This window comes from Penicillium bovifimosum (assembly GCF_028826915.1).
Source record: "Penicillium bovifimosum strain IBT 22155 chromosome Unknown utg000008l_segment0_segment0, whole genome shotgun sequence".
Taxonomy (NCBI): domain Eukaryota; kingdom Fungi; phylum Ascomycota; class Eurotiomycetes; order Eurotiales; family Aspergillaceae; genus Penicillium; species Penicillium bovifimosum.
In genome coordinates, this window is record NW_026622717.1 from 1,303,128 (window position 1) to 1,324,190 (window position 21,063).

General features: G+C 48.6%; 8 protein-coding genes across 8 annotated transcripts; 6 read left to right on the plus strand and 2 right to left on the minus strand.

Annotated features, from left to right (window-relative positions):
* Nucleotides 1-329: 329 nt before the first annotated feature.
* On the minus strand, nucleotides 330-651 carry N7515_010177 (ankyrin; the record flags this gene model as incomplete). Its single annotated transcript, XM_056670920.1, has 2 exons — nucleotides 330-513; nucleotides 572-651. The coding sequence occupies 2 exons, from the start codon at nucleotides 649-651 to the stop codon at nucleotides 330-332; spliced, it is 264 nt and encodes an 87-aa protein (XP_056517293.1).
* Nucleotides 652-3,798: 3,147 nt separating this feature from the next.
* N7515_010178 (uncharacterized protein) lies at nucleotides 3,799-6,002 on the plus strand (the record flags this gene model as incomplete). The annotated part of the gene is given in 4 exon segments (XM_056670921.1): nucleotides 3,799-3,953; nucleotides 3,964-4,075; nucleotides 4,112-4,399; nucleotides 4,458-6,002. 4 exon segments carry the CDS (start codon nucleotides 3,799-3,801, stop codon nucleotides 6,000-6,002), a joined length of 2,100 nt encoding a protein of 699 aa, XP_056517294.1.
* Nucleotides 6,003-6,511: 509 nt separating this feature from the next.
* On the plus strand, nucleotides 6,512-8,010 carry N7515_010179 (cytochrome P450; the record flags this gene model as incomplete). The annotated part of the gene is made up of 4 exons (XM_056670922.1): nucleotides 6,512-6,562; nucleotides 6,598-7,614; nucleotides 7,683-7,793; nucleotides 7,849-8,010. The coding sequence occupies 4 exons, from the start codon at nucleotides 6,512-6,514 to the stop codon at nucleotides 8,008-8,010; spliced, it is 1,341 nt and encodes a 446-aa protein (XP_056517295.1).
* Nucleotides 8,011-8,580: 570 nt separating this feature from the next.
* N7515_010180 (transferase family protein) lies at nucleotides 8,581-10,059 on the plus strand (the record flags this gene model as incomplete). The annotated part of the gene is made up of 1 exon (XM_056670923.1): nucleotides 8,581-10,059. The coding sequence occupies one exon, from the start codon at nucleotides 8,581-8,583 to the stop codon at nucleotides 10,057-10,059; it is 1,479 nt and encodes a 492-aa protein (XP_056517296.1).
* Nucleotides 10,060-10,238: 179 nt separating this feature from the next.
* N7515_010181 (uncharacterized protein) lies at nucleotides 10,239-11,159 on the minus strand (the record flags this gene model as incomplete). The annotated part of the gene is made up of 2 exons (XM_056670924.1): nucleotides 10,239-10,972; nucleotides 11,021-11,159. 2 exons carry the CDS (start codon nucleotides 11,157-11,159, stop codon nucleotides 10,239-10,241), a joined length of 873 nt encoding a protein of 290 aa, XP_056517297.1.
* A 493-nt stretch (nucleotides 11,160-11,652) lies between these two features.
* N7515_010182 (cytochrome P450) lies at nucleotides 11,653-13,098 on the plus strand (the record flags this gene model as incomplete). The annotated part of the gene is made up of 1 exon (XM_056670925.1): nucleotides 11,653-13,098. One exon carries the CDS (start codon nucleotides 11,653-11,655, stop codon nucleotides 13,096-13,098), a length of 1,446 nt encoding a protein of 481 aa, XP_056517298.1.
* A 3,429-nt stretch (nucleotides 13,099-16,527) lies between these two features.
* On the plus strand, nucleotides 16,528-16,946 carry N7515_010183 (elongin C; the record flags this gene model as incomplete). Its single annotated transcript, XM_056670926.1, has 3 exons — nucleotides 16,528-16,645; nucleotides 16,694-16,742; nucleotides 16,808-16,946. 3 exons carry the CDS (start codon nucleotides 16,528-16,530, stop codon nucleotides 16,944-16,946), a joined length of 306 nt encoding a protein of 101 aa, XP_056517299.1.
* Nucleotides 16,947-17,900: 954 nt separating this feature from the next.
* N7515_010184 (putative ubiquitin-protein ligase (Asi3)) lies at nucleotides 17,901-20,804 on the plus strand (the record flags this gene model as incomplete). The annotated part of the gene is made up of 2 exons (XM_056670927.1): nucleotides 17,901-18,308; nucleotides 18,357-20,804. The coding sequence occupies 2 exons, from the start codon at nucleotides 17,901-17,903 to the stop codon at nucleotides 20,802-20,804; spliced, it is 2,856 nt and encodes a 951-aa protein (XP_056517300.1).
* Nucleotides 20,805-21,063: the final 259 nt, after the last annotated feature.

The window sequence follows — 21,063 nt, forward strand, 5'->3', positions numbered from 1 at the left end:
GTAGTCACCGCATAGATACGTGCCTAAGCATCTTTATGCAATAGTCTAACTAGACTCGTAAATAGAATAGCCACTAGAAGTCTCAAGGAATCTGTGATAATCTGTTAGGTTTGCACCTACACCTATTCAGCTTAGTAAGTTGTAAACTCTTACTCTCGGAGCGATAAGTGAGCTAAACGAAACGTGTTAGTAACGTTGTCTATTACAATTAGATTGCAGCAGTAGTCGACGATTGACTTTAGTAAGATGTCGGACGATGATCTTAAGGGTCTATTAACGGCAGCTAGGAACTCTAAAACTGAGAGATTTCTTTCCGCGTATAGTAGCCATTAAAGACTTTCCATCGCGACCCTTCTGGGAGTTTCACCTATAGAATGAATTCGCTTGTAGATAACCTCATACGATTTGCTAAGCATTGGAGGAAGAGAGGCCAAGACTTCGTGAATACTGTCAATATCCTTGATACGTTCGGTATCTCCGATAATTTCGAGTTGGAGAGTAACCCAGAGGAACCTATGTTTGTTAGTAGCTGAATTCTTTTCAACGCAGCCATGCGTTCAGCTCTACTCACATTCCTTGTGCTTCGGTCACGAGTGCCTCTTCTATCTCCTTCTCAAGCCGCCGCAGCGTCTCTATCGACTCATTGTGCATAGTGGACCATTTTCTCACGAAGTGTTTAAGCTGAAACTTAACAAATTGCTTGATATCCTTATCATTCGCTTGAGGGGTTATCTGTAAGCCTTCTCCAGTCCTAAAGTAAACCGCAATGTCTTCTTCATAACGGCTTGACACGAAAGTCTTAACAATATCTCGACACCGCTGTCGAATTTCCCCAAGAGCTCCCAGAAGTATTTCTCGCTGCTGGGCGCTACACTTATCTAAACCATCGATTATAATTGTGAACGGAGTCGTTCGACCAATCTCACAGATGAGTTCAACGCAATCTTTCGCCGTTAGCGATTCTGGTCTTTCTCCGGCGTGGGTCGCTTCTTCTCGTCGTGTTTGATAGGCCTTAACTGCTGGACGTCTTATAAGAGTATCCCCTTTTATAAGAGAAAGTTGCTTGGCTAGTGATCGGAGTATATCACGAGGGTCGCTGCGTTCAGGTTCTGCGGGGTTTCGCGAGCAGAAGAAATGGGTGATTGGCCCTGGTTTAGATGCACCGCTACTATGCCAATATAGATATTGAATCATAGTCGCACTTGCTCTATTAGTGACACTAGAAGGCATATCTGAATTTCTTTCGCGCAGCAAAATTACGCAAGTTTGGTCTTTCCACAACCCGCTGCGTATTCTATTAGCTCAAAACCCGTGATCTTTTACTTCGAAGTGAAACTAACGTATCCCGTATAGCCAAAAGGTCTCGGAGCTACTCGAGTCCCTCTAGCTCCTAAAGCGTGGATCCCTTAGTAGCCACTCGCCCGAACTAGGCAGGATCGAGGTTAGTGTCGCTTTGTAGTATTGCTGTACAGAGACAGTAGAAAGCCATCGCAAGAGCTCGCCTCTCTCGTTTTCTGACCATAATCAGTCCAATTAACTCATTTCGTGTGCTAGCATTATTACCTTTTAGCGCGCCATGAAGGTCTGATACTTCATCTGCGATTCTAACCAGAGGCTTCCCAAGATCTAGAAATGCTTCATCCAGTCTCTTTTGCAAGACTCCAATATCATTGGCAGTAGATGTTATTATAACGAGTATAGTCGAAGCGTCGCCAAGTACTCTCTCCGCCCCTAGCAGAAATTCAGCAAAGTAAGAAACAGTGGGCCCTGATTAACTTACTCTCGCTATCGACGAGCCCTTTCAGAACAAACACCCTCTATTCCGCAGCCTCCATCTCTTTTACTGATTCTTGTAGAGACTGCCGGGAGATCAAGTCCAAGAAACGCTCTAAATTACCACCATCAACACACGAACCCGTTGGTCGTCCCCGTTCCAAATCAACTTACTCATGCGTGAGCCATCATAATGCTTCTAAGCCTTACAAAGAAATTGCAGCACGACAGAATAGAGCTTTACCATCTCCTCTTCTAAGCTCATCTTCGCATCCGTTGTAGCCCTCCCATGTCGGAGGAGTAGGGCCTCAAGAATCCCACATCGGGCAATCAATCGCGTCGCCTTTTCCAGCCCCTCGACAATGGCGCTAAAAACTTCAAACCCATTAAAGCTCAACTACAGCAAGAATTGCACGCCCGCCTATGGCAATGCCGTATAAATAGGATCAAATTGGACCGCGACATCAACCATTTCTATGAATTTTCTCACGCACGCCGCAATCTTGGCACATACATCGCGGATGACAAGTTCCTTTCCACCGATGCTGATTGTCGTCCATCTATCACGTTTGCATCGATCGCGCTGCTTTTCGAGCGCTAGGCGGATTTCGTTTAGGATTGCTATTGCGTCTAGCGGTGGGCTGTCTGTGACCTTGAAGATTTGCCGGTCCTTTTCTAGGAGTGACAATAAGGCGAGCTACTAAAGTGAGGGGCTAGGACCTTATAGAGGGCTTTTGGCTATATCTGGTAAAGGGCTTCTTTTCCATTTTCTATCTCGGATTGCCATTTAATGATCACTAAGAGCTTGATTCATTTTATTGATCTAAGTTGATATGATTGATATAATTGTCAATCATAGTCTCCCGTTAGTGGAAACAGAATCGCTCTAAATATCGTCGATTCGTAGTGCAGCTCAAAGTCATGCTAACAGCCCCCGCTAAATGGGGGTCAAGTTAGGCTACTGAAAATGAGGCTGAGTTAGATGAGCCACTATGCATGATTCGTCATATGAGATAGGCAATCGGGGGCGATTAGGCAGAAGGTGCTAAGATGGCCGATGGATCTGCAGCGATCAGGGGCTTTCAATCAGCTAAACAGTTGTTTTGATTTAAGAGCATCCCGGGCATATTATGTTGAGATTAGACTTCCGCAAAGCCCAACCCAACCCCCAAGCCCATGGGGGTTGGGCTTTGGGCCCCCCCAAAACCCAATTTCAGGCATAACCACAGTCTTGGCTTTCATAAACCTGATGATTAATGCCTGTTTTTTACGCATGTTCCAGTCTGTAAGCCCATACCTCGGGCCGACGATTTACCATGCCTAATCTGGGGGTTCAACTCCCCCAAGAATCAAGATATCAAGATTCAACGGCGGCGACCTGATAATCAAGGTCATGGATAAAAGCAGCTACACTAGGCACTACAGTTTACTAAGATTACCCAAAAAAAACTCCAATTTCACCAAGTTTTCGTAGTATTCAGGCACTTAGAGGATTACCAAGTGTCAATATGCAGGTATATATATCTCATCTAAACAGTAGTAGGTACAAGTTTCTGTTGAACTATCATCTTAAGGGTTAAATCTATCAGCATTGAATCTTATACCAAAAGATAGCCGATCTCTTACTCTCGACGTCTGTTTCACAGAACCGTGGTATTCTAGCTATTCCGGAGGTGAGGAGGTTTGAGGATATCTCATGAGCCATAGGGTGAAATGTTTTAGGCGAACAAATTGTAAAATGGGCGGGGCGATGGGTTATCTATGGGCTTCCTTGGGCTTTGGATGGGCCGAATCCGCTGAATATGCATTATCTAGCCAATGAGATGCTAGTATTACGGCCTTTCGTTTCAATATCGACTGGCACTATGGAGTATGATCCTCTGTTTACATCTTCTGTTTGCCTGCCGCGTCGACAGTTCTCTCACCAAGAAGATAGGTCAGTTCTTCCTCGCTGACCCTGATTCCCCTAAAGCTATTACCCTAAAGCTATTCATTCAACTCTGAATCTATTGACCGTTACTGATCATGTCGCAAAGCCAGGAGTTTGGATCCTCTCAGTTAAATCTATTCGACTCTGAGCCAGACGACTTGTCTTTTACTACGTCTTCCATTTGCCCAGCTACCCCGTCTACCTCTCGGCAGGTTGACAGCGTCTTGTCTCGGCAGGTTGACAACTTTCCGTTAGTTCAGCCGCCGTCTGTTCCTTCGTCTGTCGCCCCCAGATCCTCTTGAACGCTTCCAACGTGTCGGTCCTGGCAGAGGCCAGTATTTCCTTTACGACACGATGCTCCACAACGATTGGGTCGACTGGTGGCTGCAGACTGACTAAGGATCTCAGAGCAAGATCAACTGGGACTCGCAGCATAGCCGGGCGAAGATCTGGAAGGAATTTGACCAAGTCGCGCACTCTGTTCATGGTACCGCAAAGGTCATGTGTAAGAACTGCTCTACAATTCTTGAGCACCCTTACGCTACTAGGAAGGAGAGGGCCGGACAAGGTGAGAGCTCGAGGAAGGATAGTCGTCATGGTACGACAACGATGATTCGCCATGTCAATACTTCTTCCTGTCAAAGGGCTGCAAGTGGACGCCGGCAAAGAGATAGAATGATGAGGTTTCTTCAAACGGTATGTAAAGACATATCATCCTTTAAGAATCAACACTACTAACTAGTATTTGAACTAGGGCGATACGACCAAAGCACCTTTCTCGCAAGAGGCATGGGATAATGAAATCCTACGATTCATCACAATCAACCGGCTTCCGTTTAATCTCGTCGAGAATCCAACCTTCCGTCGCCTTATTTCGAGAGCCCAATCCGCCCCAAGCCCTTCGAACATTCCTTCCGCTGATACAGTTCGACGTCGGCTATCTGCTCGTGTCAAAGATCGACAACAAGATACACTCAGGATGCTTCCAGAGCATGCGAAGATGTCGGTTGCATTAGACTGTTGGACATCTCCATTTGGACACGCATTTATGGCTATCACTGGCCATTTCATCGACGCCGACTGGGTCTACCGCGAGGTGCTGCTCGGCTTCAAACCCCTTCATGGGACGCATTCGGGTACAAACCTAAGTTCTGTGCTTATGAAGACGCTCACTGAGTACGGTATTAAGCACCGAGTCTTTGGATTGACCACTGATAACGCATCAAATAACAAGACTCTGATTGATACTCTTCAACAGTCTTTGCCTAATGATATCAATATTATCCGAATCCCCTGTCTTGCCCATGTGATTCAATTGAGTTTGAACCAACTGCTTGATCGTTTAAAAGCAGTCCCACTGAATGATGCCACTGAGATATGGACAGACAGTCAATTCACCCTTGTAAAGGTAAACGCAACATCTAAGAAGCAAGATATCTCACATACCTTGAAAAAGGTACGGTATCTTGCTCTTTATATCCGCGGGAGCTCTCAGCGTCGGGACTCCTTCATTGCTATCCAACCCCCAGGGCAAGGGCTTATGCCGATCCAGGATGTCAGAACTCGATGGAATTCAACGTTTCTGATGCTACGCCGGGCAAAGAGACTCCGCGTCTTCATCATGAAGTACTGTGATCAGTTTAATTGCAAAGACTTCGCACTTGATGATGATCAATGGCGCCAAATTGACTACCTTCTATATCTCACTAAGCCGTTCTTTGATTTTACCCTTGCCCTTTCAAAGAGCCGAGAGGTGACATCGCATCTTGTCTTTCTGATCTACAATCGGCTATTTGAGCATCTTGAGAAATCAATAACACAGCTACGGCGAAAGAGGGTCCTTTGGAAACAGCAGATGCTCAGCTCTCTCGAAGCTAGCCATGCTAAATTACGTGACTACTACAAAGAGACTGATAAAATGCGCGGGCATATCTATGCGGTTTGTACGATGCTATCGCCAGATAGTAGATTCCAGTTCTTTCTTTCTGATGACTGGGCGGATGCTAAAGAACTCCGTGATCAGTATCGAGTGGCCTTCCGAGATGCCCTCACTCCAATCCAGGAACGTCTTACTAGAGCCCAAGGCCCACAAGGGCCTTCCTCTGGATCGGCACCAAGATCACTGCTTCGTAAGCTGGCTCGAAATGTAATTGAAAGGAGACAAAAAATTGAAATTTCAAGATTTCGTAATGAGTTGGCCAGTTTGGTTATTACACCATCACTAATTCCATCGGTTTCTATGAAGGATGACGGTACCATAACAATGACTCATTTTCTGTTACCAGTGAATACGATATAGCCCTGCAGGGATTATGAGGGGAAGATCTAAAATTCGATCGGCGTGTTTCGAATTAGGGTTCGGGAGTGAAGTCGCAAGAGTGTGGAGTTAAAACTGATTTCGAATTTGACTGTATCATGATTCTAAGACGTCTTGTAGTCTAGTTCCTGCAGCCTTTCCCCTTGCGCTCTCACGATGGCTGTCGGGACTTTCCATTCTGGGTTATATCCGGCGTATACCGCCCTTGCGTTGTGAAATGGAACAACAGCAACCCCGTGAATGATCTATTACGGAGAACGAAGAACAATTAACCTGTCATAATTGTCACGATGCCTGGAAATTGGGAAAGGGAAGTGGTGCCCCACTATAAGTGTTTCCCTCGACATTTACTTCCTTCTCTTCTCTTTCCTTCCTATCTTTAGAATTTCAGACTGAATGCACTCTTTTCATCAAAGAATTGGCTCGTGTCACAATAATGATATCCTCAAATGACCTCTCTGGCTTTCTAATCCTCCACTGCACATTCAAAAATGTCCTGCTCGGTGGAATATTTTTATACCTCGTCTACGGAATCCTTCTCGGTATTTATCGCGTAACACTTCACCCGCTGGCCCAGTTCCCAGGCCCCAAGCTTGCAGCAGCGACATTTTGGTATGAGTTCTATTATGATCTTTTCCCACACAAATTGCGCTACCTGTGGAAGGTGGAGGAAATGCACAAGAAATATGGGCCAATCGTTCGCATCAACCCAATTCACTTACATATCAACGACCCCAACTACTTCGATGAAATCTATGCCGGGGGCAAGCGTAAGCGCAATCGAGATCCCTGGTACTACAGCTCTGAGTCAGATGGCCCTCTGGGATGGTCCGTTTTTCAGACTGTCGATCACGATGTCCACCGGATGCGAAGGTCCGCGCTCAATCGTTTCTTCAGCAAACGCTGTGTCCAAGAGCACCAGCAGATGATAATCGACAAGATTGAAATTCTGTGTGATCGCTTTGCAGAGGCTTGCCGCACAGGTGATGTTGTTTCTCTAACCTTCGCTTGCGGTGCGCTGACAATGGACGTTATCTCGGCCTACGCTTTTGGAGCGAAGACGGACAACTTGAAGCGCAAGGACTTTGGAGCGGAGTATCTCGTGGCATACAGCAAACTGAGTCAATTTGGCCCTGTCGGTCGACAGTTTCCTTGGCTTGCTAAGGCATGTCTTACGCTGATTCCGTCAAGCATCATGCATCGAATCAGCCCTTCCGCTGCCCTCATTCCAAGGAATCGACTTGTCTTCCGCGGTATGATTGAGGAATCTGTCCGTCAACAGGAAGAAGAGGAGAGAAGTAAACCTGAAGTTCTATTTGAAGCGGAGGAGTCTCAAAAGAATAAATCCATCTTCGAGGATATTCTACGGAGCAACCTTCCGCCCAGCGAGAAAGCACCCGCACGCTTAGCGGCAGAGGCCAATCTCTTGGTCATTGCAGGTACTGAGACTACTGCCAGGGCTCTTTCGGTTGTCCTCTTTCATATCTTGGACAATCCTCAGATCTTATTGCAGCTTAGGGAAGAACTGGCACCCCTCATACCCCATCCTGATTCACGGATGTCCATGGCTGCTCTCGAAGCCTTGAGATTTTTTGTGAGTCATTGAGAACAAATCAACATTTATCTACGTAAGATCAAAGCTAATCAAGTTGGCTCAAACAGCCGGCAGTAATCACGGAGGGAATCAGACTCTCTCATGTGGTTTCAAGCCGAATGCCTCGATATGCACCGGAGGAGACACTACGGTACGGCAAGTGGATTATACCCACGGGAGTAAGTGCACGTGCAAGGCTGGATCGACTTCTCATTGATTAACTCATGGGTATAGGCCCGTGTGATGCAATCTCATTATCTGCATCATATGAATCCCGACATCTTCCCGCATCCTTACACGTTCAACCCGGAACGCTGGCTTGACAATCCTGAGTTGAAACAAAATTATTTCATGGGCTTTGGCAGAGGATCTCGGATTTGCCTTGGTATCAAGTGAGGGTTCATCAGCTATCTCTTTTTTCCTCCGCCGTCTGACCATCTAGCAGCCTTGTATATACCGAACTTTATCTAACTATAGCCCGTCTCGTTACTCGGTTTGACATGAGTTTGCATGACACAATGAGGGAGCGAGACGTCGATGTAAAGCGTGATTGTATAATTGGGCTGCCGAGCCCTGAAGGGCAGGGAATCCGCGTGAGGATTACAAAAGATAAAGCAGCGAAAAGTTGAGCTCGGGTTATCTAGCAGATGTCCAATTTACCAGCAGTCCCGGCAGATTCTACTTGCACAAGAAGGTCTGGCTGAGATGTTCAGGCGTATACCTAGGTATTAATATTTGCTTAGCTCCTCTCCCCCTAAGCCACTAGTGACAATGCCTATGCATTTACTTAGAATCTGGAATGTCCGAATGTAGTAACATCCGACCTTCACTGACTTGAGCATTGCTTACCAACATGATTCTCAGCCACTGACTGTGCTTCGGATTTAAGCTTACCGATTTGAGACGTAAGAAAAAGAATCATGAACAAGGTATTTCAACTACCCTCAGAATTGTGTTGTGATCGCCATGGCTCCGACTCCAAAGATTACGCTTGACCCCCTCGACCACATAGCTGCTTGGAATATTCCACAGAGCGTGATCTACCTGAGTTTGAAGCAGGGTGTCACGGTACAGGATGCCTTTGGACGTCTACAAGAAGGTCTGCGTCGAACCTTCGCTGAAATACCTTGGCTGAATGGTCGCGTACACTGGCAGAGCGAGGATACCAGTGGGTGGCGTCCCGGCCAGTTGGAGATCCGTTTCGGGCCCCCTTCTTCCAAAGAACCACCACACCAACTGCATTTCAATGAGCTAGAAACTGATCTGGAACTCTCTGATCTCAGAGATCTGGGTTTTCCGTTGGACACATTCGAAGAGAAGGACTTGTTATGGACGACGCCATTCCAGCCCGATTTCGAGAAAGGGGCTGATGTCTTGACGGCCCAGGCCAACTTCTTGCCTGGGGGCTGTGCTCTGGCTCTCTCTGTCGCGAGCCCGGCCTCGGACGGCACCGCTATGCTCTCTGTGACAAAAGTTTGGGCTCACCATTGCAACGCTTTGATGGCAAAGCCAGGGACGGATAACAGTGTTCAACCCCACGGCGGCTCGGGCTCGGGGTTCGAACGGACAGCATTGAGAAATGCATGCAAAGAGGACAAGCGAGACACGGTTTCAAGTCATTTGGCAGCAGATATTTGTCGTCTCGTGGGCCTCGACTCCGAACACGCGTTTCTCGATATGACTTCCACCGCTCCCGACGCCTTTCCTGGTGTACCCAAAGCGATGAAGCCCAGGTTATTCTATATGCCGCAAGGAGCTTATACGGCCCTGCGCAAAGACTGCGTTGCTGAACTTGGTCCTACAGATGTTTCTGGAAACGACTTCATCTGTGCATTGATCTGGAGAAGTGTTGTCAGAGCTTGGATGGCAACTCAGGACGCGCAGCACAATACCGACGAGCTTCACGCAGCAATGTCAGAGGTCAGCATCCCCTTCGATGCGCGGCCGCAGCTCCATGATCTACTGCCAACCAGTTATTTTGGCAATGTCAACTTTGAAAACAGACTTGCACTTTCCCCCAGCCATATTGTGGCCAAGGATACGAGCATCCCTGAGCTCGCGAAAACAATACGGACACATGCGGCGGATTTTACAGATCACGACAGCCTGCTGGATGCGTACAGACTACTCGATTTGGTCTCAGACTATACAAGACTACCGCAACTGCGAGCAGCTCGCATGAAATCGCCTTCAGTGGGCATCCTGGCTCCAACAACGCTTCCATTCAATGAGACCTGCTTTGGAGCCCAGACATTTGGTGCTGGTGGTCGACCGGAAGCTTTTCGGCCGCTCATGGGAGATTGCAACAGTGGTTTCCGTACCTGTTTCGTCATACCTCGAAAGTCTTATGGCGGAATCGAGTTCGTCATGACTTTATCTGACAAAGAAGTGAATTTCCTCGACAAGGACGCGGAGTTTACGAAGTATAGTTTACGCATGGCTTGAAATTAGGTAACAGCAACTGAGGGAGAGAAATTGCAGTATATATCATAATTCACTGTTGAGCTTGCGAGCTTGAAAACATTTTTCAGACGATGGAAGTTCCCCAAGGGCATCGTCTGACTTGAAGATTGCCATTTCCATGACATAAAATTTCCGCCCTGTCTCCGTTCCCGAACACGAGATCAATCATCATACAAATCCGGTATCTGAATGCCTTCCTCGGCCATCGCCTTGATCGAAGGAACAATGGCATTCACGTCGGATATCTTAGAAGGTACGTCATGGCCACCATCGTGACTATGTACCCGCCGAATCGAAGCTGTGCACAGATCTCGTGCAACTGCCGACTGCTTTCCAATATAGGGTGAGTCGTTCTGCCCGGTCACATGGACTGTTGGTATTTTGATCCGGGCGTTCAACAAATCCGGATGTATCAAGCGCGGTACTTCCTCCGTCTTTTTGGTACCTAGGAAATCGACATTCGTGTTCGGCAAAATTAGTCCAACGCCCATTGACTGCATGGATAAGATCTGCTGCAGATACTGGGCAAGCGTTTGCTCAGACGGATCTTCCAGCTCTGTCATAAAGTCGTCATCGGGGAACTTGGACCGAAACACTGCATGATCGTCTGCTAGCCATCGACGCAGAAGCTGCTCGCAAAAGCTATCATCAGGCGAAACAACAAATATGGGCGAGAACATGACAGCAAAGCAGAATGGCGAAGAAGCCTGCTTTTTTTGCTGATCCAGCATATACGTTATCGCAAGGGCGGCACCCAGACTGAATCCAAACACGCCGTCGAAAGGACCGTGCTCTTTGATAAAATTATCCAAGTGGCTGAGAGCTTGACGCATCTCAACTGGAGTGAAGCCCGTTGCGTATGAATAGAAGGGTCTGGGGGCCCAAGCTGGGACACCTTTGATGTTTCAGCACTGGTTGGAGATGGAATGATAGATACTCGTACCTGGGCCTCTCCCGCAAGGTATTTCTCCATCTAGAAACTTGAACTGGTACTCTTTGCCCAATGCCCTAATAAAGGGTGCCAGTTGCTCCTTCAGCAGCGAGGATGACGAGCCAAGACCGTGGAGAGCAAGGATTCTCATTTTCGGCAGCCTTTCTATCACCGGCAGATTTGTGCTTAGAACTCTCTCTGCCTCGGTAGCATGGCGCGCACGTACATACCAATTATGTGTTATATTTTCCTTTGCTTACAAGGCGCCGCTGTCGGATCTTGCCACATTGAGATAACCCGACAAGCCTCCGATATGATTCGAATTATTAATATTCACAACTTTGTGGTCGGGATGCCGTGTCAACTTGAATTTCTTGTGAATGACCCCCAATCTCTATCCCCTTACTCCCTGGTTATACTCCCGGTCACCAGTCTCCAAACTGCATCGGCAGTGCAGGCGCAAACATGGCACTAATGATCACGAAGATCGTCGTGGGGTGGATTTGCGTGTATATTATCCGAAAACTCCTGTTTCCATCTGTCGCACATCTCCCCAAGGGTCTACCAATAATTGGCGCCAAAGAAGGCGACTGGTTCCCCTTTTTCAAGCGGCATGGCGCAACGCTCGCAATCTCCGAGGGAATATGTTAGAAGCCTACGCAAAGCACAAGGACCAGGCTGTAATTCTGCCCATTGCAGGACCCGGTGGTCAGATATTTGTGTTGCTTCCAGCGTCTGAAACCAAGTCAGTGACAGATCAGCCCAAAACTGTGCTCAGCTTGCGCGAGGTTATTGTACAAGGGCTTCTCTATGAGTACACTGTATCCGACAATATGCTCGTCTCACACCCAACACACACGAAGCTCATTACGACGACGTTAACCAACCAGGTCGGTAATCTCCTCCCTGGCTTGTCTAATGAGACCATTCGAGCCTTTGAGGAGCAATGGGGAACCGACACAGAGTCATTTCGTGACGTTACAATCTGGGATAGTATGGGTGCTATTGTGAGCAGAGCAACAAATTACGCCTTTGTTGGTCTCCCATACTGTCGTGACTCGGCGTTGCTTAATGCCGGTCTTGGCTTTGCGCGAGCGCTGCCATTCAGCCAGCTGTTGTTGAGCTTTACATGGAAGCCGCTACGTCCTTTAGCATCATTGTTGTTCACGCTTCCTTGTCGATATTACGAAAGACGGTTTACTCAAATGCTCATTCCAGAGATTGAAAATCGCCTTCACAACATTGAAAATCCTACATCCTCGCTGTCCGCTGGGAAAACCTCTGGTGAAGTGGAAAAGAAGAATGATTTTCTAGAATGGTGTATAGAGCAGGCCAGAGAAAGCGGCGACCCTCGCATGTGCCGGCCCAGGACCCTTGCTGGCCGTATACTTCTGATGAACCTGGTCTCTATCCACACATCCTCCTTGACCATCACGAACGTCATGCTGGATCTGGCGTCGTCTACACCTGAAGTCCTTGAGGAGCTACGAGCCGAGGTCGAACAAGTTTTGGATCAATGTGGAGGTCAATGGACGAAGCTGGCATTGAATGAGATGGAGAAGCTCGACTCGGTACTTCGCGAGAGTGCCCGTCTCAACACTTTGGTTGCCGTCGGGCTTCGTCGCAGAGTCGTAGCCAAGGAGGGATTCACTACGACACCTGGTGTCCATTTACCCTGCGGTAACTTCTGCGCTGTTCATAACCTTGGCGTTGTCCACGACCCCGATGTGTATGAGCAGCCAGATACCTTCAAGCCATTCCGCTTCGTTGGACTGCGCCGTGATGTCAACAGCGATGATCCCAACAAGGACCATGTAGATCGAGCACGCTTGACATTTGCCGCTACTGGATCTGACTACCTTGCTTTTGGCAACGGTCGTCAAGCCTGTCCCGGCCGATTCTTTGCGGCCGGTGAACTCAAACTAATGTTAGCGTACGCTTTGATGTACTACGACCTGGAGATTATGGACCCGAGACCCCGTGACAGATGGATTGGGATATTGCGCATTCCCTCCTCCAATGCCAAGCTACGAGTACGCCGCCGAAAGGGAATCATTGAGCCGTCCTTACGCAGCGACAACTTGGTCTGACCTGTTACATTTTATTCTTATGGTAGGGAGATCCTACCTTCCAAGGTTTTTTGTGTGATAAATAACTTCGCATTATGTATAATGGCACCCAAATACTCGTATTTAATTCCCTCCATCTGGCCATCCATACTTCGATTCGTGCGTCACAAATTGGAGTCCATCATACTGAAGCCATGCTTAGATCATAGTTTTTATTCGTTAAATCGAGTAAAAGAAAAGCTCTAGATGTCTTAAGCGATTATCATATTTCTTAGACTGGCTACTCCGAGAACCTGATTCAAAATTATTTTGTTAATTCAAGCGCTGGAAAGTGATGTATACCGTTTTAAGGCCCCCCTTGGAGATAAGGAAAGTCTCTTGAGATGGTGTCAAGCAGAGAAATAGCCGTAATTACTAGCGCTTATGATGGGTCCCCCTTTTAGTCTAGTGGTTTCAGGCGATAGATGGGATGTACTCCACCCCATTCCACCTTGGTTTGGGGGCTAAGATGAGGGTCTATATGTATCCTCAAGAAAACAAGCATCGGGATTTTGAAGATAGCCCCAATTGGGGTTGTGCCGAAGACTAGGGACTTACAAACGCGGCGATTGCTGTTTCAATCGAAATTAGGGCTTAGGATTAGGGCCTGGACGGCAATTACCGGTTTTGGAAGCTCCGATGCATCGCCGAGAAGCCACTGGCTCTATGCAAAGACATCTGAAGTCTAGCAGATTGTAGTGGAGAATGATATGATGCCTTATGCTTGAATTGTTTGTTCTCATTGCTCTTTTTATTGAAATGTGGAAGATAATCCTTTTTCTATTGAACAACACTCGGCAACCAGGGAACCGGAAACAAGAGCACTTATGCTCGCGCTTTCAAATATGTGTATAGAATATGACTATCCAACCGGATGGGCCAGTCTACCTCCTAGCTCTCAAGGAAGAACCTCGGTTAAGTCATCCATCTCCTCGGCAACCATCTGACTTGGGGAATGGCAAGGTGGCCCCGTATATCTGCAGCCGGGGGAGAGTAGAGACCAATCAATTTCTTGTCTTCTTCACTAAACGTGACGATCGCCTAGGCTTAAAAGGAACGCTATGGTCATGTAAGCGCTTGCGTTTGGCTGCTCTGGTTGCATAATATGGATGACAGGCATTTCTAGCAGCAAGATTGCTAGCTGAATCTTTTGGTTCCTAGGTGGCAGCCGAACAGACAGTAGAGAAGGGCTCAGGTCGATTACGAGAAACCACAGATGACTCCGGTGCTTTAGCGCTTTCATCTACGTTTTGCGGGGTTCCTGTTTGTATTTAGTTCTTGATGTTACTTTAAGGCTATCATAGAAGCTCACTTCTTATACCAAGAGTAGAATAATCCCTCGAGGCATTTAGAGCGGCGTCGCTGGTATTCAGCACATCGTGTGCACAATCAGTAGTTGGCAGACCGAAGAATTGGGGCTGTCCGGAGTTCTGGAACATTGGCGACCTGGTCAATGTGGGGTCAGAGATTCGATCGATGACCGCCTCCTCATTTGGTGGGTTAGGAAAGCTTTTATCAATAAGATTTTCCCAAAAATCCGGAGTAGCCAAAATCTCCGTGTCGCCATTAGAATGATATTCTAATGGCACGTGGTGGCTGTAATCGTTGTCAAAATTAATTATGATGGGATTAGAAGCCGAGCCCAAAGGAGCAGCATTATCGCTGACTACTATGGGATTGGCCTCTATGCCTGGTTCGGGAAAATCAACAAACTCCCGAACGACCAGTGTAGGCCAGTTCCAGGTGTCATTTGAAGAAGATGCTTCTCAGCGCAGAGTTAGCAAAATACCAACATTTCTAAGAAAAGTCTCATACCGATGCCTTCCGATGCCATTTCTTTTACCTCTGGGGAGTTTTTACCGCCTATATGACCCGAAAAGAATGACCAAGTTAGTGTCGGATTTTACAGGGCAGTGCTGAGAATTAATATGAATTGAATGATGAGTGTCTTATAACGGCTTAGGCAGCGGGCGAGATTCATGGCTTTATATCTTTCGCTCTAACAATCTACGCTGTGTGAAGTTCTGAGCTAGCTGGAATTAATTTGTTTAAATGAAACCAAATGCAAACACGCCTCGACCTCGTTTTGATCTCAGATGCAGAATTTCCGGCACGACGACATTCGATCGAGACGTGCCTACCAATCGTTTCAAATCCACTGTACAACACAAGGCGTATTTGAGGTAAGAGGAGCCACCCTCTCATCCTATATCCAATGGTCACTCTGAGAAGCACTGTTGCTATTTCTGGAGAACTACATCGTTGCGCATCCGCGTCGCAATCAGGTATGGTCCACGAAACCTATCGAGCTCTGTTTGCCAGTCGTTACATGACCCAGCAAAGAAGATAAGACGCGCTCAAGAGTCAGCCTAACACTGTTCCCGCATGAAAGAAACCTTGTTCGTTCGTTCGTCGACCCTATACGCTAGTCAACTTATCTCCATCCAAACAACGATGATTTCTGATCAGGATGAGGCATACTCGAAGGGTCAGCGGCTCGGGTGCTTAGATAACGAGGCCACATAAGTGGAGGATATGCGACGGCTGTACTCAAGCCGGTCACGTTCGAGGATCTTCAAGCTCAGAGAGCATTCCGAAGTCTCCAAATCGTCGTCGTAGGCCTGTAGAGCATCGAGGATGAACTACGACTGCAATCGCCTCGTACGCTCCTCCAGACTAGACACGTCCCGGGTGAGCGGGAATAACGGGCGAAGTAGTTCTATCGAACAAAAATGAAGTGACCAGTCTCATCCTTAGCTCTGATGGAATTAGCCGTCTCGGAGAAGACCGATAAGAGCGTGACAAATCAATTCTTATCATCTAGAGACCTAGGGCAGACTCGTAGCAACGTTATATAAGAGTGGTCATCTTTAAGTAGCGTCCGAATGCACCAGAAAATATGGAGACTCAACAACCAACGGTTTGGAACGAACCGGGGCTCGAATGCAGCTCGGCGCAGTCAACCAAGAGCAAAAAAGCCTCACCGACAGCACTTTGGGGAGCAGAGAGGAAGGAATGGGCGAGCAGACGGTCGGGAATCGCACACGGTCGACGGAGAAAAAGGGGGTGGCGGAGCCCGGCGATGCGGATCAATGGCAAAAATGCCTCACCATCAGCGCATGACCTGGGGAGAGGAAAAGGGGGAAGAGAAAGCAGAGAAAGTAACAAAACGTTGCAGCGGCGAGGGAGGGGACTTTATAGAAACACGCACGGGGATGGTTAAGGGCAGGAGCACGCTAAACCGAAATTGGCACGCTAAACCGTATTCCGTAATTCACCGTCACCGGAGACTACGGAGTAGAACCGGCTGCGTCACGGGCAGCTTCAGCACGGACCACCCAACAGTCCTTGAAAAGGCTCTTTCGCTCCACACCGGCCAACTTCCTACAACCACGCGAACACGCGTCCACAATGTCGGGACCGACCTCCGAATATGTGACTTTGGTCTCACGCGATGGATTCGAATTTATCATTCCCCGCAATGTAGCTTGTGTCTCAGGCACAATTCGGCGCATGCTGGACCCTTCCAGTATGTGGACTCAGGATTTGCTCCATGGGCTGTACTAACCACCTGCAGGCAAATTCTCCGAGGGTCTTACCGGCCGCTGTGTGCTGGATGAATTTCCGTACGTCACTCGCTTAGCTAGCGCGACTTTTGGTGGATTGTGCTAATATTTTTTCTTCGCTGTAGTGGAATGGTCCTCGAAAAAGTCTGCGAATACCTTTGCTATAATGATAAGCATAAGAACGATATCAACGTTCCAGACATGGATATCCCGCCTGAGCTGTGCTTAGAGCTCTTGATGGCTGCTGATTACCTGGACGTTTGAGTCATGGGTATCTGCGGGCTTTCGTTCCTGAGGTCTGACAACCTCATTAACCGAGAACTCAACGCAGTCCCGGCTCTCATTCTGCCTCCAATGATTCACGGCGCAACGATACATACACTGAACTTATACAACGATAACAATGATACCACACGGAGTTCCGGGTTATCTGACTGGCAAAGCCATGTCATGTTTATACGGGACGGGAATGTCTAATATTATGGAAATGCTTATCTTCTTCGCTGTTCCGACACTCTAGATATTCACGGGTAACCTCTTGTCCCATCTGAGCATATGCAATCGGTCAAATTCTCTATGGCCGAATTGTCTAAAGACGATGGTAGATCAAATTCCAATGGTTGCGCGCTTGCCAGACTCCCACTGGCGAAGGGCTCTGGACCGTAGGAGACATACCGATGTATGCGATACACGAGTAGTCTACTGGTTAACTAGTCACGATAATTAGTCGAGAGAGATGTACTACTTGATAACACGTTCGTGACGTCCCTATATTGACCCATCGGGCCCGAATCAAGCTTAATATCTTTCTTCCCCCCTATGTAGGTCGTATGAAAGAATCTTCTGCTTAATCCATACTGGAATGCAGTAGACCCCTTCAAAGATCTGGAAGCAGTTCGCCCTGGAGATTCAGAGGCCTGGGAAGGCCGCGGCCTCGGCGTCCGCTGAGTCAGCCGCCGCCCGGAATCAAGGCCGGCAAGTGCCCGTGCCCGCCATCGTGAAGCCCGCTCTTTCACCGTACCTCGTAATTTGCGGGATGCTGTTCACAGGAGCGTTGCTCACTGTGGTCTTCAATATTTTATTCCATCTATCTCCTCGTTGAACGTTGCATTTCAGCATTTGCCCGTTACCACGCTCCCCAGATGCACTGGTGGCCTCCCGCGATTGTATCTTCCCCGTATCACTGATAAGAACAAGCCGCGGATCTACCAGCTCAGCATGTCAGATGTCATGGGACTTTCAACACCCACCTCTAGTGCAACTCTCATACAGAAACTCAATACTACAACCCAATCGCTCGACTCTTCCTCCTCTTTCCCACAACTTCTGACATCCCCACTTCGTGTCTTTCAACACGCCGAGACCTTTGCCTTCCGAACAGTCCCCCAAACAATCGTCAGAGTAACCGGATTACAAGCCTTATCACGGAACATCTGGGGTGGTTTAACAGGTGGAGCCGGTGGTGCGGCTGCAACACATGCAGCAGATATGGCGGCGAATGAGCTCGCCGATGCGGCCGGCCAGGAGAGCGGCTACTATCTTGCCGAGTTCTTAGAAACTGTCAAGAAGCTCGGTGGACTCTTCAGTTACTTGACCAGTCTTTGGTCATTTGCCTGCCTAGTGGAGGTAAGATCCGGCGATCAACACTTATGCTTCCCACGCTAATCGATCCAGGCCCTCATCCTAAATCGAATCACTATCTATGCATCCACCCGACGACACCTCCGACTGGGCTGGGAAAGGCGCGCGGCTCTCCGATTGATTCCGATATTACTGTTCGCCTCCCAGATTCTTAGCTTGCTTCGTGGCATTCGCTGTCAGACATCGCCATCCTTTTCGAGTACGCGCTACGGACAACCTGGGAAGCAGCTTCCATTCGATTATGTCAGTAATGGGGGCATTCTTTACTCCCTGAGCTCGACTTTCCTAGGATGGGAATCTGAGGAGCGGTCGTGCAGTGCTGTCAAAATGGCGCGCGGCACCACCCCTGATATCCCATACGGTTCATTCTCTCTCTTGTGGCCGACGTTCTTGATCCTTTGCTTAAGCCACTTCGTCGAAACACTCTCATGTGCCTTACAGGGCAGGCCTGCGATGACCGAGACGGGAATGTCTATCTTTGAACACTCGATCGCCTTTGCGGAAGCCGAGTCGATGATCAGTAAATCCATCGGACTAGGCCTGTTTGGTCTTCCATCGAAAAACCCGCTCAGTACGCTTTCGGCTGACTCGGAGGAGGGCTCAACTTCGGTACTCCAACTCCTCACGCGCTCGCAGGTCTTGGAGCGCATGAATGTGACGCCAGAACTGCTACTTATTGCATTAATCTCGTGCTGCAACAGTTTGACTTCCCACTTGTTAGAGGTCTTCGGCAAGCAGAGCAGGTATCGGCTGTTCAATACCGCCTTCTGGGGTGGCTGCTTCATGGCAGCCATGTTATGGGGCCTAGAAGGCGGTCCGCCTATCAGCATCGAAACCGGCGTACTCAGGTTCCCGACCGTGTGCATCGTGGGATTCATCCCTCACATTTTCTTGCTAGGCGGCATCGTGATATGTTTGTCGATTTACGGCTTAGCACTCACGATAACCGCTGTTTCCTTACCTACAGAGGATCAACCCGTCTCGCTCTATGACCGATTCCTGATGGCCCATGAGAACATGCAGGGCTCCAACCAAATAAGGAGCATTCGCGTCAACAGGCATGAGGACTTTTATACGACATTGCTTCGAATCGGTTACGTCGCTTTAACTGCGGCAAGCGAGGCGGTCTTCTTGAATGAGGGCAAAGCTGTCGTTGCGCGTCAAATGACTTGGCTAGAAGAGGACCGGCTCACTGAAATTGAAGCTTCGAGGAAAAGGTCCTCGTCCTTTGGAGGCTGGGAGAGCGAATCACACAGTCGACCTATTGAGGCCATGGGTTTCTCAAGTTTCGACATCCCAGACCAAGCTGGCGACTGGCAAAGTGGCTACAGCCGTGAGAAGAAATTCGAGAAACCGAAGAACGGTTCTCGCGCCGTGCGCTCTCCAGCTGAGCTTGGGGGCGTTGGTGCAGTCAGAGTGTCTATCCGAATGTGGCATGTTCTCTCGTTCTTCCGCTCAATTTCCATGCTGGTCATTCGATGGATTGCATTCGGACTTTGCAGCGCTCTTGATCGACTGGGCATCAGTGCTCGCCCAATGTGGCTCAAACGCTTGGTTGGTCATCATCGACGGCTGTCTAGTACGAGTACGATAACCCCAGCACAGCCGTTGGACTTCTGGATCCTCGCGGACAACGGAGATCTTGTGCTCCCAGAGAACCATGACTTTGACGTCGAGTCCGAGATGAGAAAGCGAGCAAACGCCAATCGACCAGAATGGATGGGCCCGGATGAGAACCTGCTGGACGACAGACTGTACAGCTGGTGGAAAATCGGTGGTGCGTGGGGAAACCAAGATAACACCTCGGACTATCACCCATCAACCTCCGACGACTTCGACACCACCAGCGTCATTTCGATGTCTACCGATGCCTCAGGATCCGAATGGGAGGATTACCCAATCGAAGACGGCCGCCGGACTCCAACCCAGCTCGAACCATACGCAGACAGAGAAAGCACACCAGCCCAAGACCCTCTAATCGACATGAGCACACTCTCCCGCCTCCTCGATCCCCGCGACTCCGAAAGCAGAGAAGAAGCCAGGATCCTAGCCGCGCATCTGAAACCAGACGGCCCACAGATAATGACACGCAGTCGCTACCAGAAGCAACTCGAACGAGAGCGATCCCGAATCATCTTCTCGTCCCGCCTGCACCAGATAAACGTCCAGTCGGGGTCCGGGACCCGTAAACCCACCGCGGAAGAGGAATCCGAAATCCTCGAGAAGCTCATCCTCTCCCGTCGCGCTGAGACATCCGGTAGTGCCGGTCCTAATACTTGGGAATCTGGCGCTGAAGGTCTTGGCCCGAATGGTCCTCCTTGTGTTGTCTGTCAGACGAGTCCGCGGGCCATCATTACCTGGCCCTGTCGCTGTCTGTGCATTTGCGAGGACTGTCGCGTCAGTCTTGCTATGAACAATTTCGGGAGCTGTGTCACTTGTCGTCAGGATGTTGGTGGGTTTATGCGATTATGGGTTCCTTGAGTCATCATTTTGATGGCTGCGCTACTTTACTTGCTTTTTTGCGTCGTGTTGGTTTCCTTAGCTTCTTCTTTCTTCGCTGCTTGCCTTCCGGGTTTTCTTGTGTAGGTATTGAGCAGTTGTAACATACCCATTTTACATTGCCTGCTTGAAACGAGGACTGTATTCCAGCTATAGCTGGTGCAAGTGCTGTTTCGTATGGGCAATCCCTCTAGCTACTAGCTGTTACAAATTCACGAGACAATTCTACTTAGTCTTCAAT